This window comes from Somniosus microcephalus, chromosome 2 (genome assembly GCF_052327205.1).
Source record: "Somniosus microcephalus isolate GS21.2 chromosome 2, FLI_Smic_1.0, whole genome shotgun sequence".
Lineage (NCBI taxonomy): Eukaryota > Metazoa > Chordata > Chondrichthyes > Squaliformes > Somniosidae > Somniosus > Somniosus microcephalus.
In genome coordinates, this window is record NC_140988.1 from 114,358,771 (window position 1) to 114,371,949 (window position 13,179).

The 13,179-nt window shown below is 44.8% G+C and overlaps 1 protein-coding gene across 2 annotated transcripts in view; it reads left to right on the top strand.

The window, feature by feature from the left end:
- Nucleotides 1–13,179, top strand: part of tll1 (tolloid-like 1) — a 414,199-nt gene that overhangs the window by 314,530 nt on the left and 86,490 nt on the right. For both annotated transcript variants that reach the window (XM_085962033.1, XM_085962042.1), the window contains 2 exons: nt 9,419–9,544; nt 10,803–10,963. In XM_085962033.1, the coding sequence (XP_085818159.1) occupies nt 9,419–9,544; nt 10,803–10,963 (287 nt within the window). The remainder of the gene's footprint in view (nt 1–9,418; nt 9,545–10,802; nt 10,964–13,179) is intronic.

Below are 13,179 nucleotides of genomic sequence, written 5' to 3' on the forward strand. Positions count from 1 at the left end.
AGGGCACCGGTAACCTGCGTGATGCATCTGTGTGCGGCTGACTGGGAGATGCCACTAATATCTGCAGCTGATCCCTGGAAGGACCCTGACACAAAGAAGTTGAGGGCAGTGGTGACTTTGACAGCCACCGGTAAGGAGTGTCCACCCGCTCCTCTGGACTGCAAGTCCTGATCGAGCATTGTGCAGATGTCAGTGACTACCTGTTGTGAAAGTCTCAGTCTCCTTTGGCACTGCTGCTCAGTCATGTTGAGGAAACTCATCCTCTGCCTGTAAACCCTGTGTTGGGGGTATCTCCTGCGGTGCGATGCAGCTTTGCACTGACAGCCTCTGCCCTGTGCAGCATTAGGTGGTTGAGGAGAAGGTTGGCGCTGCTGGTGTTCTGGTTCTGCTGCTGCTGTGGATGATCATCTTCCGATTCTAAGGACCAGGGTGTGAGAGTATAAATCGTTCCCATTCTGCTGTTATATATGGCAGTTGAGGATGAGATGGTAGAAGCAATCAGTCATTGGGGAGAGAGGCTATTCCAAGGAGGTGACAGTTCATATAGAGTTTACAGCATACACTTACAGCCTCCATACAGATCAAATGTGTCTTCCCAATCCTGAAATCAGCAACTTCTGACATTGCAACCTGGCGAGGTAGCTGATTTCTGTCAGGCAGCAATAGGATTGCTGTAATTCGCCTCAGCAGCCTTATGATCAAGAATGGTGAGGACAGGATCAAGCTCAACTGCAATGCCTCCATTGTCAAATGATCTGTCGATTCATGCTGTTAAAGTTCACACACAAACAATGCCCACTTGAACAAGGTACCAGATGGTGGCAGGTGTCATGGAACAGTAAAACAAAAGCAAAATACTGCAGATGCTGGAAATCAAATAAAAACAGAAAATGTTGGAAACACTCAGCAGGTCAGGCAGCAACTGTGAAGCAAGAAACAGTTATGTTTCAGGTCAATGACCTTTCATCAGAACTGGAAGAAGTTAGAGATTTAACAGTTTATAAGCAAGTACAGAGCCAGCGAAAGGTGAGGGGGATGAGGAAAGTACAAAGGGGAATGAAGGTCTGTGATAGGGTGGAACAGTAGCCCAGTAAGGAGTCAGAATGATGGCCCAGGTGCAAATAAGCCACTTCCGCGTAGAAGCAAGGGGACATTTGTGGGAGTGTCACCTCCGCTCCTCCTTGCACATTTGCTAGTGCCTGCTTTCGGAGCATTACTGGCAGAGGCCGGAAAGCAGATCCTCTGCTATTTCTCTTAGACAGCAAGTGGCACATGGCATTGGAGGAACATGGAGGGGCAGCACTTTAATTTCAAAAATGTTTCATTTAAGAGGCTACTGCTGTATTTGGCAGATTTATACTACAACAGAAGTAACTGGGAAAAGTATTAAGTTTAAATGGTAGAGCTGCAGTATTCTAATTTAAAGGTACTTCTATACACTTAGGCTGGAAAATTAATCAGCTGCTGTTAATTTTTTTTGTAAAGATAAATTACTGTAACCGTTATGGAGACAATTTCCCATTTTCATGGATTATGATGTGTTTTCAATAACTGATCAAAATTAAATCCAAAAAGCATTCTAATCTTTTACATATTCCATCCTTTTGAAGAAGTTATGAATAGGTTCAATTTTATCTTCTTTACCAGAACATTACGTTTACATAAAATGCCTTACTTCAGCATTGACTTTAGCTGTGACATTGGGACTGAATTGTGCTAGTTGATTGTCAGTTAAAATTTGAGTTAAAGGCATTATGGTGTGAATTTCATGAGTGGACAAGAATAAGATACAAACCAGAATGGAGACTGACTTGTTTAAATTTTCAAGATAAAATGGTCCACTGTGACATGCAGCATACATTTGACTCTGAATCTGATGGTTGCAGATTTAATTCCAAGAGCTGCCTGTCACTTGTGCCTGCATGCTATTGTTGGATACAATTTTTGTCAGTTCCTATCCAGGTTGTTTGATAATGGACCTTGCTATGGCAGGATGCTTTGTGTCAGCCCCTTATAAGTATGCCTCCATTCTGACCATTGACTACTCACCGAGTAGATTGACAGTCATCGTGAAGAAGCCTTTGGTTCAAAGGTCCCATCTCTTAGCTACTTGGCTATGTTTAGCTTCTGTGAGAAAATTATGCAAGGACATTTTTATTTCTCGTATTTAAATATGTCCTGTAGTGCACAGATAAGGACAGCTTTTGTCAGTCTTAGCTGTCTACATTATTTTTATGCCAAGTTGTCAAAACATAGGGAAAATTGCACGGAGGTTCACAATCAATGCTGATGCATTCTGTTATTGATATTAGTGCATAGTGTAATGCACAGTATGTGTGTAAGCTTGTGGGGAGAGGAGAATTTTGATGAGCATAAAGAATGTCAAATCCCATTTCTATGAATGAGCTATTATTGTGTATCCTCGCAGCTATATTCGATTGTTCTAAAACTAGCCACAATGCTGCACAAGATTGTGTAACTGTTAACAACCATGGCCAGTAAATCATAACTTCAGTTTAATAAAGACGCATATGCTGAATTTGGCTATTGGAGAAACAGCATTTTTGTATGCATACATAGTCATAAACAATAGCAGTCAATATTGCACTAAGAAAACCTTTTCCGTTTTTATCCCAACTATCCTCATCAACAACTCACATTTATACACCGTCTACTCCTGATAATTCAAAGTTGTAGAATTATCCAATAATTCAAATTAACCAAATTCAAATTAAGAGGAGCAACTGCACTGCCTTTAACATATAAAATATCCCAAGGTGCTTGACGGATAGGATTATGGAAAAGCAGTAAGTCTTGTAATTCACCAGAAGGGCAGTCTTTTCTAGTCTCTTTCCAATAACCATTCTCCATGTTAGTATGGAGAGTGTATGCCAGCAAGCTAATCCGCTCTGGGCAATATCACAGCCAAGCCAATCTTATTCTCACCTGTTGTCCACACAGGCACAACTCCTATTGCTGTTCTAGCTGAGATGGGCTAAGTCAGCACAAAAGGATTAAAGCTGGGATCTTTTCATCAGGTACACCATCACACAATGCTCTTGCCCACTATACCTTCGGGAGAGTTGTTTCCTTTTGTCATTTAGTTTTTGAATTACCTGAAATTGTAGTCTAAATTCTTTGTACAGTATATTCATAACTCACAAACAGCCCCTGAATAAAGAACACTGGTGTAGAATTTCTGCAGTGTTCCCCGATCTTGGTGGTTAACCCCGGAAGTTATGCTAAACCTTTATAAATCACTGGTTAGGCCCTAGGTGGAGTATTGGGGGAAATTTTAAGCCCCCAAGAATAGGTGGATTGGGGGCGGGTGGGAAGTAAAAATGTTTAAAATCTCAAACCCAACCCCATCCAGCCTCCAAAGTGCCCACTTCCAGTTTTAACGGAGGCAGTTTGGGGAGCGGGTGACCCATCCAATGTCTGTCAGTAAAAGCTTTTAAGGAGACTGCATGCCTTCATTTTAACAGGATTTTTATTTTTATCCCATGGAGGTCGGGTTTCCCGGGGCAGGAAACCTGGCAGGTAAAAGTAACATGATGGGCCGGATCCATGAGGTAAGTGCCTTCACAGCACTGCTTGTGGGCCAGGAGGAGCAAGAGTGTTTCCTCCAGGCCCAACAAGCTAATCTCTTTACACACCCTGCGATTTCCGAGTACCCTCACCCGATTTCCAACTACACCTACCCCTCTCTCTGATCTCCCACTACCCCACGTGATCGCCTACTTACCTGGCACCCACTCCCCGGTTGCTTTCCCGTCCGACAGGCTGTGGAGTGGGAAACCTGCTGAAAAAATGTAAAAGATGTCCTGCGCTTAATTTCAGCAAGACGTCCAGGAATCCTCCCCCCTGCTCTCTTCATGGCCCCAAGTAAATATAGGGCCATTGTGTCTAATTCTGGCCACAACACTTTAGGATGTCAAGGCCTCAGAGGGTGCAGAAGAGATTTACCAGATGGTGCCAGGGATGCTGGACTTCAGTTATGTGGAGAAACTGGAGAAGCTGGGGTTGTTCTCCTCCTGAGAGCAGAGAAGGTTAAGAGGAGATTTAATGCAGATGTTCATGTTATGTATTGGGTGTTCTCCTCACACCTGCGGTGGTGCTGTCACAGCAGATAAATGGTTGGGGTTGTTCTCTTGGTCAAGCTTTAGCTCTCTTTGTTCGGTACTCTCTAGAACCTTCTTTTGAATAAAGCCTCATGTTTGAATCTCTGAGTTCTGAGTCCTAATTCTGTCTAGGTAGAAAGGTACAGACACAACAAAGTGGCGATGAGGATCGGATGACTCTGCATTGTGGGAACTTTCTTGTTTTCGACTACAAAACACTCGGAACAGAGATTGCAGCATTACATTAACGTTACGGGTGCAGTGAGTAACAGAAAATAAAATTTGAAACGTGAGATGGCTACTATATTCGGAAACATCGGTGATTTTGATGAAAATGTTGAGCAATGGAGTGCTTATATGGAACGTTTTGAGTATTTTGTTTTGGCGAATGCGGTGGCAAACGATAAGGTCGTGCCTACCTTTTTGAATATACTGGGAGCAAAGACATTCAATTTACTTCGCAGCCTGGTACAGCCAGATAAGCCAGGAACTAAAACATATAAACAACTAGTGGAAATTCTTGGAGCACATTTTTCACCAAAACCTCTGGTTATTGCTGAGAGATTTAGATTTCACAAACGGAATCAAGAGGAGGGGGAATCAGTGATGATGTTTATTGCTGCTTTAAAAAGGTTGTCAGAACACTGCGAGTTCAAGGAGGTGCCGAATGACACCATTAGAGACAGACTTGTGTGTGGTCTGCTAAGTGCAGCCACACAGAAGCGCCTTCTTACTGAGGACAACCTTACTCTTGAAAAGGCCATTGAAGTTAGTGTCTCCATGGAGATAGCGGAAAAGGAGGCCCACCAGTTGAGTTCAACAGGGAGAGTTGACAAGGTGTCGTCTGAGCCTAAAGGTGCGCGGAACGGCACATGTTACCGTTGTGGGAAAACGGGCCATCGCGCTAATGACTGCTGGTGTACGGAGCTGGAATGCCGAAATTGTGGCAAAAAGGGTCACATTAAACGTGCCTGTAGAGGTAAAAAAAAGAACACAGAGCTGGAAAGCAGGAAAGCAAAATGTCTGTATTTGGACGAGAGAAGAAAAAGAGTGTTCATTCAGCAGTATGATGGAACAAGCAAAACAGAGGGGAGCGACACCTCTGAGGAGGAAGAGGTGCACATACTGACGGTTGCAGGTGGTCCAAATGGCTACTGGGTGTCGCCACTGGTGGAGGGATAACCAGTGCGGATGGAGGTGGACACAGGCGCAGCTGTGTCCCTTGTTTCAGACACTATCTACAATAAAATGCTAAAGCATCTTACCCTTCAGCCAACAAACATTGTGCTAAAGACGTATACTGGCGAACCTGTGGCCATGAGAGGCGCCATTGAGGTGACAGTTAAATTGAATGGACAGACTGCGAAACTGCCACTATATGTGGTAAAGTGAAATTACCCATCTCTACTGGGACGTGCGTGGCTAGAGAAAATCACGCTGGACTGGCCTGCAGTCCGCATGATGTCAAAAGGGGAGTCAGGTCTGACTGCAGTTTTAAACAAACATGCAAAACTCTTCAATGGGGAACTTGGGAGCATGAAAAAGATCAGCGTGAGACTGGACATTAAACCTGACAGCAAGCTGAAGTTTCACAAAGCCCGACCTGTACCCTATGCAATTAGGCCAAAAGTTGAGGCTAACTTGGAGGCCTTAGTCGAGAATGGAGTCCTGGAGCCTGTGAGCGTGAGCAAATGGGCCACACCCATTGTTCCTGTCCTGAAAAAGGATGGATCTGTTAGAATCTGCGGGGATTTTAAAGTGACTGTTAACCCGGTGCTGTCTGCGGAACAGTACCCTCTTCCCCTCATTGGTGATCTTTTTACGGGCCTGGCCGGAGGGCAAAAGTTCAGCAAAATTGACTTATGCCAGGCTTATCTACAAATGCATGTCGATGACAAATCAAAGGAGCTGTTGACAATTGTGACACACAAGGGGCTATACTGGTACTGCCGCCTTCCGTTTGGAATTACGTCGGCCCCTGCTCTATTCCAAAGGGCAATGGATCAGATTTTGAGTGGACTGCCAGGAGTCCAGTGCTACCTGGACGACATCCTTGTCACTGGGACAAATGAGGAGGATCATCTTCTGAACTTGGATGCGACACTACAGCGACTGAAAGAGTATGGACTCAGAGTTCGTAAGGACAAATGTGAATTCTTTCAGTCTTCAGTTCAGTACCTGGGGCATGTGATTGATGCTACTGGCCTGCATAAGGCGCCGTTAAAGGTCAAGGCGATCATGGAGGCCCCAGCACCCCAGAATGTGAGCCAGTTACGTTCATTTCTGGGGCTACTTAACTACTATGGGAAGTTTATTCCAGACTTAGCAACTGGTGTAACGGCTTCAGCAATGTTGCTATGTCAAGGCAAAACATGGAAATGGGCTGAACTGTGCAACGAAGCTTTAAAGCATTGCTGAAGTCGGAGGTCCTGACACACTTTGACCCAAAGCTACCCGTGCAGCTAGCATGTGATGCATCACCATATGGTGTGGGAGCAGTCATATCCCACATCATGCCTTCTGGGGAAGAGAAACCTATCGCCTTCGTATCACGCACCTTAAACCAGGCCGAGAGTAACTATGCGCAGATTGAGCACGAGGCCTTGGGAATCGTCTTTGGAATTCGAAAATTTCATCAGTACCTGTTTAGGAGAAGGTTCACACTCCTGATGGACCACCGTCGATTGACTTCAACCTTTGGGCCCCACACCGGAATTCCGTCTCTTGCTGCAAGCAGGATGCAAAGGTGGGCTTTACTGTTGTCAGGACACACATACGACAGCAAATATCGCAAATCAGACTTGCACGGCAACGCAGACGGTCTCTCGAGACTGCCCTTGCCTGTTACTCCCCCAGAGCCTCATCAGATAGACATCATCTACTTTAGACAAGTGGAGGGAGCACCTATCACTGCAGTTCAGGTGCGAAGGTACACCCGCAATGATCCAGTCCTGTCTGAGGTAATGGACAATGTCATTCGAGGGACAGCTATAAGAGATTCTCCTAGTTTGAAACCTTACGTTTCAAAAAGAAATGAGCTCTCCGTCCAGGCAGGTTGTCTTCTTTGGGGATGCCGTGTCATCATTCCGCCACCTCTGAGGGAACCAATAGTGCAACAACTTCATACAGACCACAGTGGGATGGTTCGGATGAAGGAAATGGCAAGAAGCTACTTCTGGTGGCCAGGTCTCGATGGAAATATTGAGGAGAAAGCCAAAACATGTTCCCCACGTCAAAGGATCCGGAATGTTCCACAGCTGGCAACCCTACACCCCTGGGATTGGCCTGAAAAAGTGTGGCAGCGAGTACATGTGGACTTCGCCGGTCCTTTGAAAGAGAAGATCTTTATGGTGGTTGTGGACGCTCGTAGCAAGTGGCCGGAGGTCACTGTGATGAGGTCTACCATGGCGCAGAAAACAATTGAGAAACTGGGTGAGATGTTCAGCCGTTATGGCTCACCGGAACAACTCGCAAGCGACAAAGGTCCACAATTTGTATCACAGGAGTTTGCAACCTTCCTGCATGTGAATGATGTCCAACACATCAGGTCTGCGCCCAATCATCCCTCTACTAATGGACTGGCAGAAAGGTTCGTGCAAACTTTGAAGCACGCCTTGAAGGCATCGCAAGGTCAGGGCTCAATCCACCAACGTCTGAACAGCTTCCTGTTGTCCTACAGGAACGAGCCGCAAGCCACAACCAAAACTTCCCCCGCTTCGCTCATGATGAAGAGGCAGTTGCGGACAAGTTTTGACTTACTCAAACCTCCAAGGGCAGAACAGGTTGTCCATCGTCAACAACAAGCTCAAGTTGAAAGGAGAGAGAAAAGAGCCAAGGAGAGGCGGTTTCATCCTGGAAAGCATGTCCTAGCTCGAAACTACAACACTGGACCAAAATGGGTTCCTGCTACAGTGATCGCGCAGACGGGCCCTGTGTCTTACACGGTTGAGACTGCTGAGGACGTCGTCTGGAGAAGACACACAGATCAACTGTTGCTAGGAGCAGAGACAGCCACAGAGGCTCCAACGGCTGGTTGGCCTGAACTGTTTCCGGATGATACCGCAAACCAGCATCCTTTGCCACAGTGCTATTCTCCAACACAGGAAGTCAAAGAGACTGTTCCACCTGTGCAAACTCCTGACTTTCGACTGACACAGGCACCTTCTCTATCTAGGCCTGTGTCAATGCCTACTGCTGTGGAAGCCAGCGATGACCGCCGGTATCCTGTCAGAGAGCGGTGGCCTCCAAGACGCTTGGATCTGTAGGCTTAGTGACTTACCCACAAAACTGGGGCAGAATAAACCCCAGGGTAAAGTCAGGGTTTGAGGCAGTCTACCTCTACCCTTGGTTAGTTGAGTGCATTGAAAGTAACTTACCCTGTTGAGGAATAATGTGGACCTTTCATTTAAGAGGGGAGGAATATGTTATGTATTGGGTGTTCTCCTCCCACCTGCGGTGGTGCTGTCACAGCAGATAAATGGTTGGGGTTGTTCTCTTGGTTAAGCTTTAGCTCTCTTTGTTTGGTACTCTCTAGAACCTTCTTTTGAATAAAGCCTTATGTTTGAATCTCTGAGTTCTGAGTCCTAATTCTGTCTAGGTAGAAAGGTACAGACAACAGTTCAAAATCATGACTGGTTTTAATAGAGTAAATAAGGAGAAACTGTTTACAGCGGCAGAAGGGTCGGCAACCAGAGGACACAGATTTAAGATAATTGGCAAACGAACCAGAGGTACGATGAGCAGAATTTTTGTTGCACAGCAAGTTGTTATGATCTAGAATGCACTGCCTGAAAGGGTGGTGGAAGTAGATTCAGTAATGACTTTTAAAAGGGAATTGGATAAATACTTGAGGGGAAAAATTTACAGGACTATGGGGAAAGGGCAGGGGAGTGGGATTAATTGGATAGCTCTTTCAAAGAGCCAGCACAGACACGATGGGCCGAATGGCCTCCTCTCTGCTTTATCATTCTGTGATTCAAAGAAATGGCATGCATGGACGTTTGTCATTTCTCTGGAGTTTACACCAATCGTAAACTGATGTTACACTAATTGGGATTGGGAGAACATAGAAATTGCATGTGACTATCTCTATATCCTTCACTCACATACATAAAGCCTTATGAGTGTTCAAAAAATATATCAACATCATAATTTACAAAATGTGTGTTTCAGCTACCCAACTGACCCTCAGGAAAAACCCAACTGGGCCTTAGGGAAAAAAAATAATAGCAACCACCCCATCAAAAACATCAGACATAGAGAGGTAGGCTACTAACAAATGTTTTTCATCTCCACAGAGGAGGACGAATGTGCCAGACATGACAATGGAGGTTGTGAGCAGCAATGTGTGAACACTTTGGGTAGTTATAAATGCACCTGTGATCCAGGCTATGAACTTGCAGCAGACAAGAAAAGTTGTGAAGGTAAAAGTTGCAAAATAAGGGTATCAAATAACTTAATGAGGGTTCCAGTTTTCATACTGCAGATAGACAGTGTGGCCATGTGATTGTTCTGCTACTGGCAAATTTCAGTTGGGAGTAGGAAGATGTACCTGAAACCTCCAGTGATAGAGCACTGGTTCCACAATCAGATTTCAATTTTTAGCCTCTCCAATACTCGGACTCAGTGGCCAACACGCTTCCCCACTGGAGCATCATATGAGGCAGAATCCTCTGCCTCGGAGGGGAGTAAGAATTGGCAGGACATCTGCTTCTCCGATGTGTAACTACTCTCCAGCTGCCAGGAATGACATTCTATTATCAGCATATAGAAATTATAAGCCAAAATATTTTGCTCTGCTCACTAAAGGATCACTCAAAACATTAATCTTTATATGGTTATTACCCCGTATTGCACATGTAAGCATATTTCTAATTTCCATGCCAGTTTTCTCCACTTATACCCATCTCTCCTGAAGGCAGGGATTGATGGTGAGATACGAGGGTAAATTTTGCGAGGCACCATGTGTCTGGGTGCATGTGAGGCTGTGGTGGTAGTGCACGGCCGCACAGAATGCTTCCTATGATTCACTGGGTGACAGTAACCCTCTGGTATCTTACCTAAATTGCCACTGTTCATGTGTGAGCCTGGACACTGAGTTTCTGTTGGCAATTCCATCATAAGGCATCACAGCTAATTGCTACATATGCCTCTACATTTCCAGCAACAGTCACTGGAGAGTAACCCAGCCCAGTGAGTTCTACCCCTTCCTATCCCAGGGACACTCAGGACAACTAAAATACCTCCAATATGGCCCCAGAAGATATCAGTTAATCCACCTTGGATTGAATCTGGCACCTTCACGATCTGTATGGCTTGATACCATACCAAGTAATGCATTTATTCCAGAGATTTACAACACAGAAGGAGGCCATTCATCCCATCATGTCTTTGCTAGAGCAATCAAGACTAGTCCCACTGCCCTTCTCTCTACCCACAGAAACATTTAAGCTATCAAGACCATATTCAAATTATTGCATGAAATCATGATGAATGATGCCAAAAATAAATCTGTTTACATTGTAAAGACGCTTTCTTAATTTGTACTGCACACCCATTTCTTCATTGTTGCTTAGCCATTTGAATAAATGCCTGGTATTTCAGGCTGGCTATTGTATTTATACTAATTCTGTTACATAGAATCTCAAATTCATAATGTAAATCCAATATTTTTAATTTTAGCTGCCTGTGGAGGACTATTGTCAAAGCTAAATGGAACGATCACCACACCAGGCTGGCCTAAAGAATACCCTCCAAATAAGAACTGTGTTTGGCAAGTTGTGGCTCCGACCCAATACAGAATCTCTATGCAGTTTGAATTTTTTGAATTAGAAGGCAATGATGTAAGTAACTTAAATGTTGCCAAATCACAAAATGAAAGTTCCTAATTTTAGCTAAATCTAATTAACATAGACCCTGATGAGGTAATAAAGCTGCTTTATTTTAAATATATATATTAAGGTCCATTTCAGTGTGTGCTTATGAAACTTTGCAAACGATAATGGGGGAAAAATTTGGTTGCTGTGCACCTCCCATTAGCGCCCTCTTAGGGTACTAATGGGGTGCAAAGCAACTAGCGCCCGGGCGCAGCGATGTTTGTGCCGATCGCAGAATTGACCAGATATTTTGCGGCGGTGCTAAGCACTACCACCACGATCTCCTGCGCCTACAGATTGTGATGTCAGTCGAGCGTGCAATGCTCCGGTAGCACCCCAGACTGGATATTGAGTGGCGACCCCTGCCTTTACACCTGCCGCTAGCAACGGCAGGTAGAGGGGAATGTTTTGCAGTCGGGAAGGGACTGGGGGAGCGCTATTTAAGGGCGGCCGCTTCCTGACTTTTTATTGTCGGTGACATTTTTGCACCACGCATCCTGAGAGAGAGAGAGAGAGAGAGACTTCTGGAGAGATTCAATGCTGTGTGAAGGAGTTTTGGGTACAGAGCAGCACTTTGCAGGTTCATTCTGATTTGACCTTGCATCGATTTAGAAGAGACTATGGGGGCTGCACTCTGAGCTCTTTCCCTGGGCCTCTCCATTGTTCTTTGCAGCAGAATTGATGTACAGGTCTCTCCAGGCCGAGATTCGAGGCTGCAATGAGCAGGGTGTGGATGGAGAGCAAGATCGACCCTCCCCTTTAAGAACTGGCTGGCGCCAGTGTGTCTGTGTTCCATTGCTGACTGACATCACATGAGCTTCGCTAGCGCTCTGAGGTAGCGCCTCACTCCTTGGCGTTAGTGCCTTAAGAGAGGTGTGTAGCGCCTGATTTAGCGCTCCAATCACCTCCAGGGGCGATAGAAGCCAAGTTTGCAATCGGGGGCAATAATTAGCGCCAGGCACTAAACTTTACACCCGGCCGATAATTGCGCCCCAAATGGGACAATACCGAATTTCTCTCCCATGATTTTCTAATACGTCACACTAGGTAACCAATTGTTTAATTTCAAGATGTCCAGCATGGCAATTCATCTTGAAATGTAATAATGTGTCTGTCTTCTTGGTTCCCCTTCATAAGAACATAAAAACATAAGAATTAGGAGCAGGAGTAGGCCATACAGCCCTTCGAGCCTGCTCTGCCATTCAATAAGATCAAGGCTGACCTTCGACCTCAACTCCACTTTCCCTCCTGATCCTCATATCCATTGAATCCCCAAATTCCAAAAATCTATCTCAAAATCTTGGCAAAGGCTGATAATGGGTTGAGATGTCTTCCGAGTCTCGCCAAAGGCTTTCACAATTTTTGTCACCCTATTATGACACCAACCTTTAATTGATCCCACCCCATTAAATTTAATTTACCTTGAACTTCCTGCTTCCACCACTAGTTTGGTCCATAGACTCTGCAAAGTCTGAGAAGTCAGTGAAGTTATGCTAATGAGCTGTTTATAGAAAATTGGCACAAACAGTACATGTCTTCTTAAGTCTGTCTGAAACCTGCCAATATCCATTCGGGCAGTATTCGGGAAAATCCAGGCTTATGAGTTTAGATCCTCTACTTTTGTTAAGACTCTTGGAGCTGATTAAATATATTACAATTTGGCCAGCTAGCATCGTGAGATCAACAGGATTATTATTGGAAAAGACTCATACCCGTTTGCAGGAATGGCACACTTGTGGTCCTGGGTCAGTGAGAGAGAGAGCGATACATGGTCTCCCTATGACTGGTTATTGATTTAAGGTTGGCTGCAGGCAACTTTGATTTTTTTTTAAGTTAAAATTTCATAACATTTTCCCTATTCTTTCTGGTGTTCTATAGCATCCCACACCCACGCAGTATTTCCATATCTAGGAAGAGGGAATAGTTTATGGGCTGTCCATAGTTACCTTCAGTGCTGCAGTATGATTATGTGACAGGGAGTGTGGTAAGGAAACCATACCAGCTTATCCTTTTCCTTGAGATTATAAGGTAGTCCACACAGCAGTCTGGGCAAGAAATGACAAAACTAATACAATGCGTAGAAGTCCAAATGCTAAACGGCATTCAAGACTAGTACTAGAACAGATATCTGTCAGCCTTGGCTCAGTGGTAGCACGCTTGCTTATAAAGCCAGAAGATTGTGG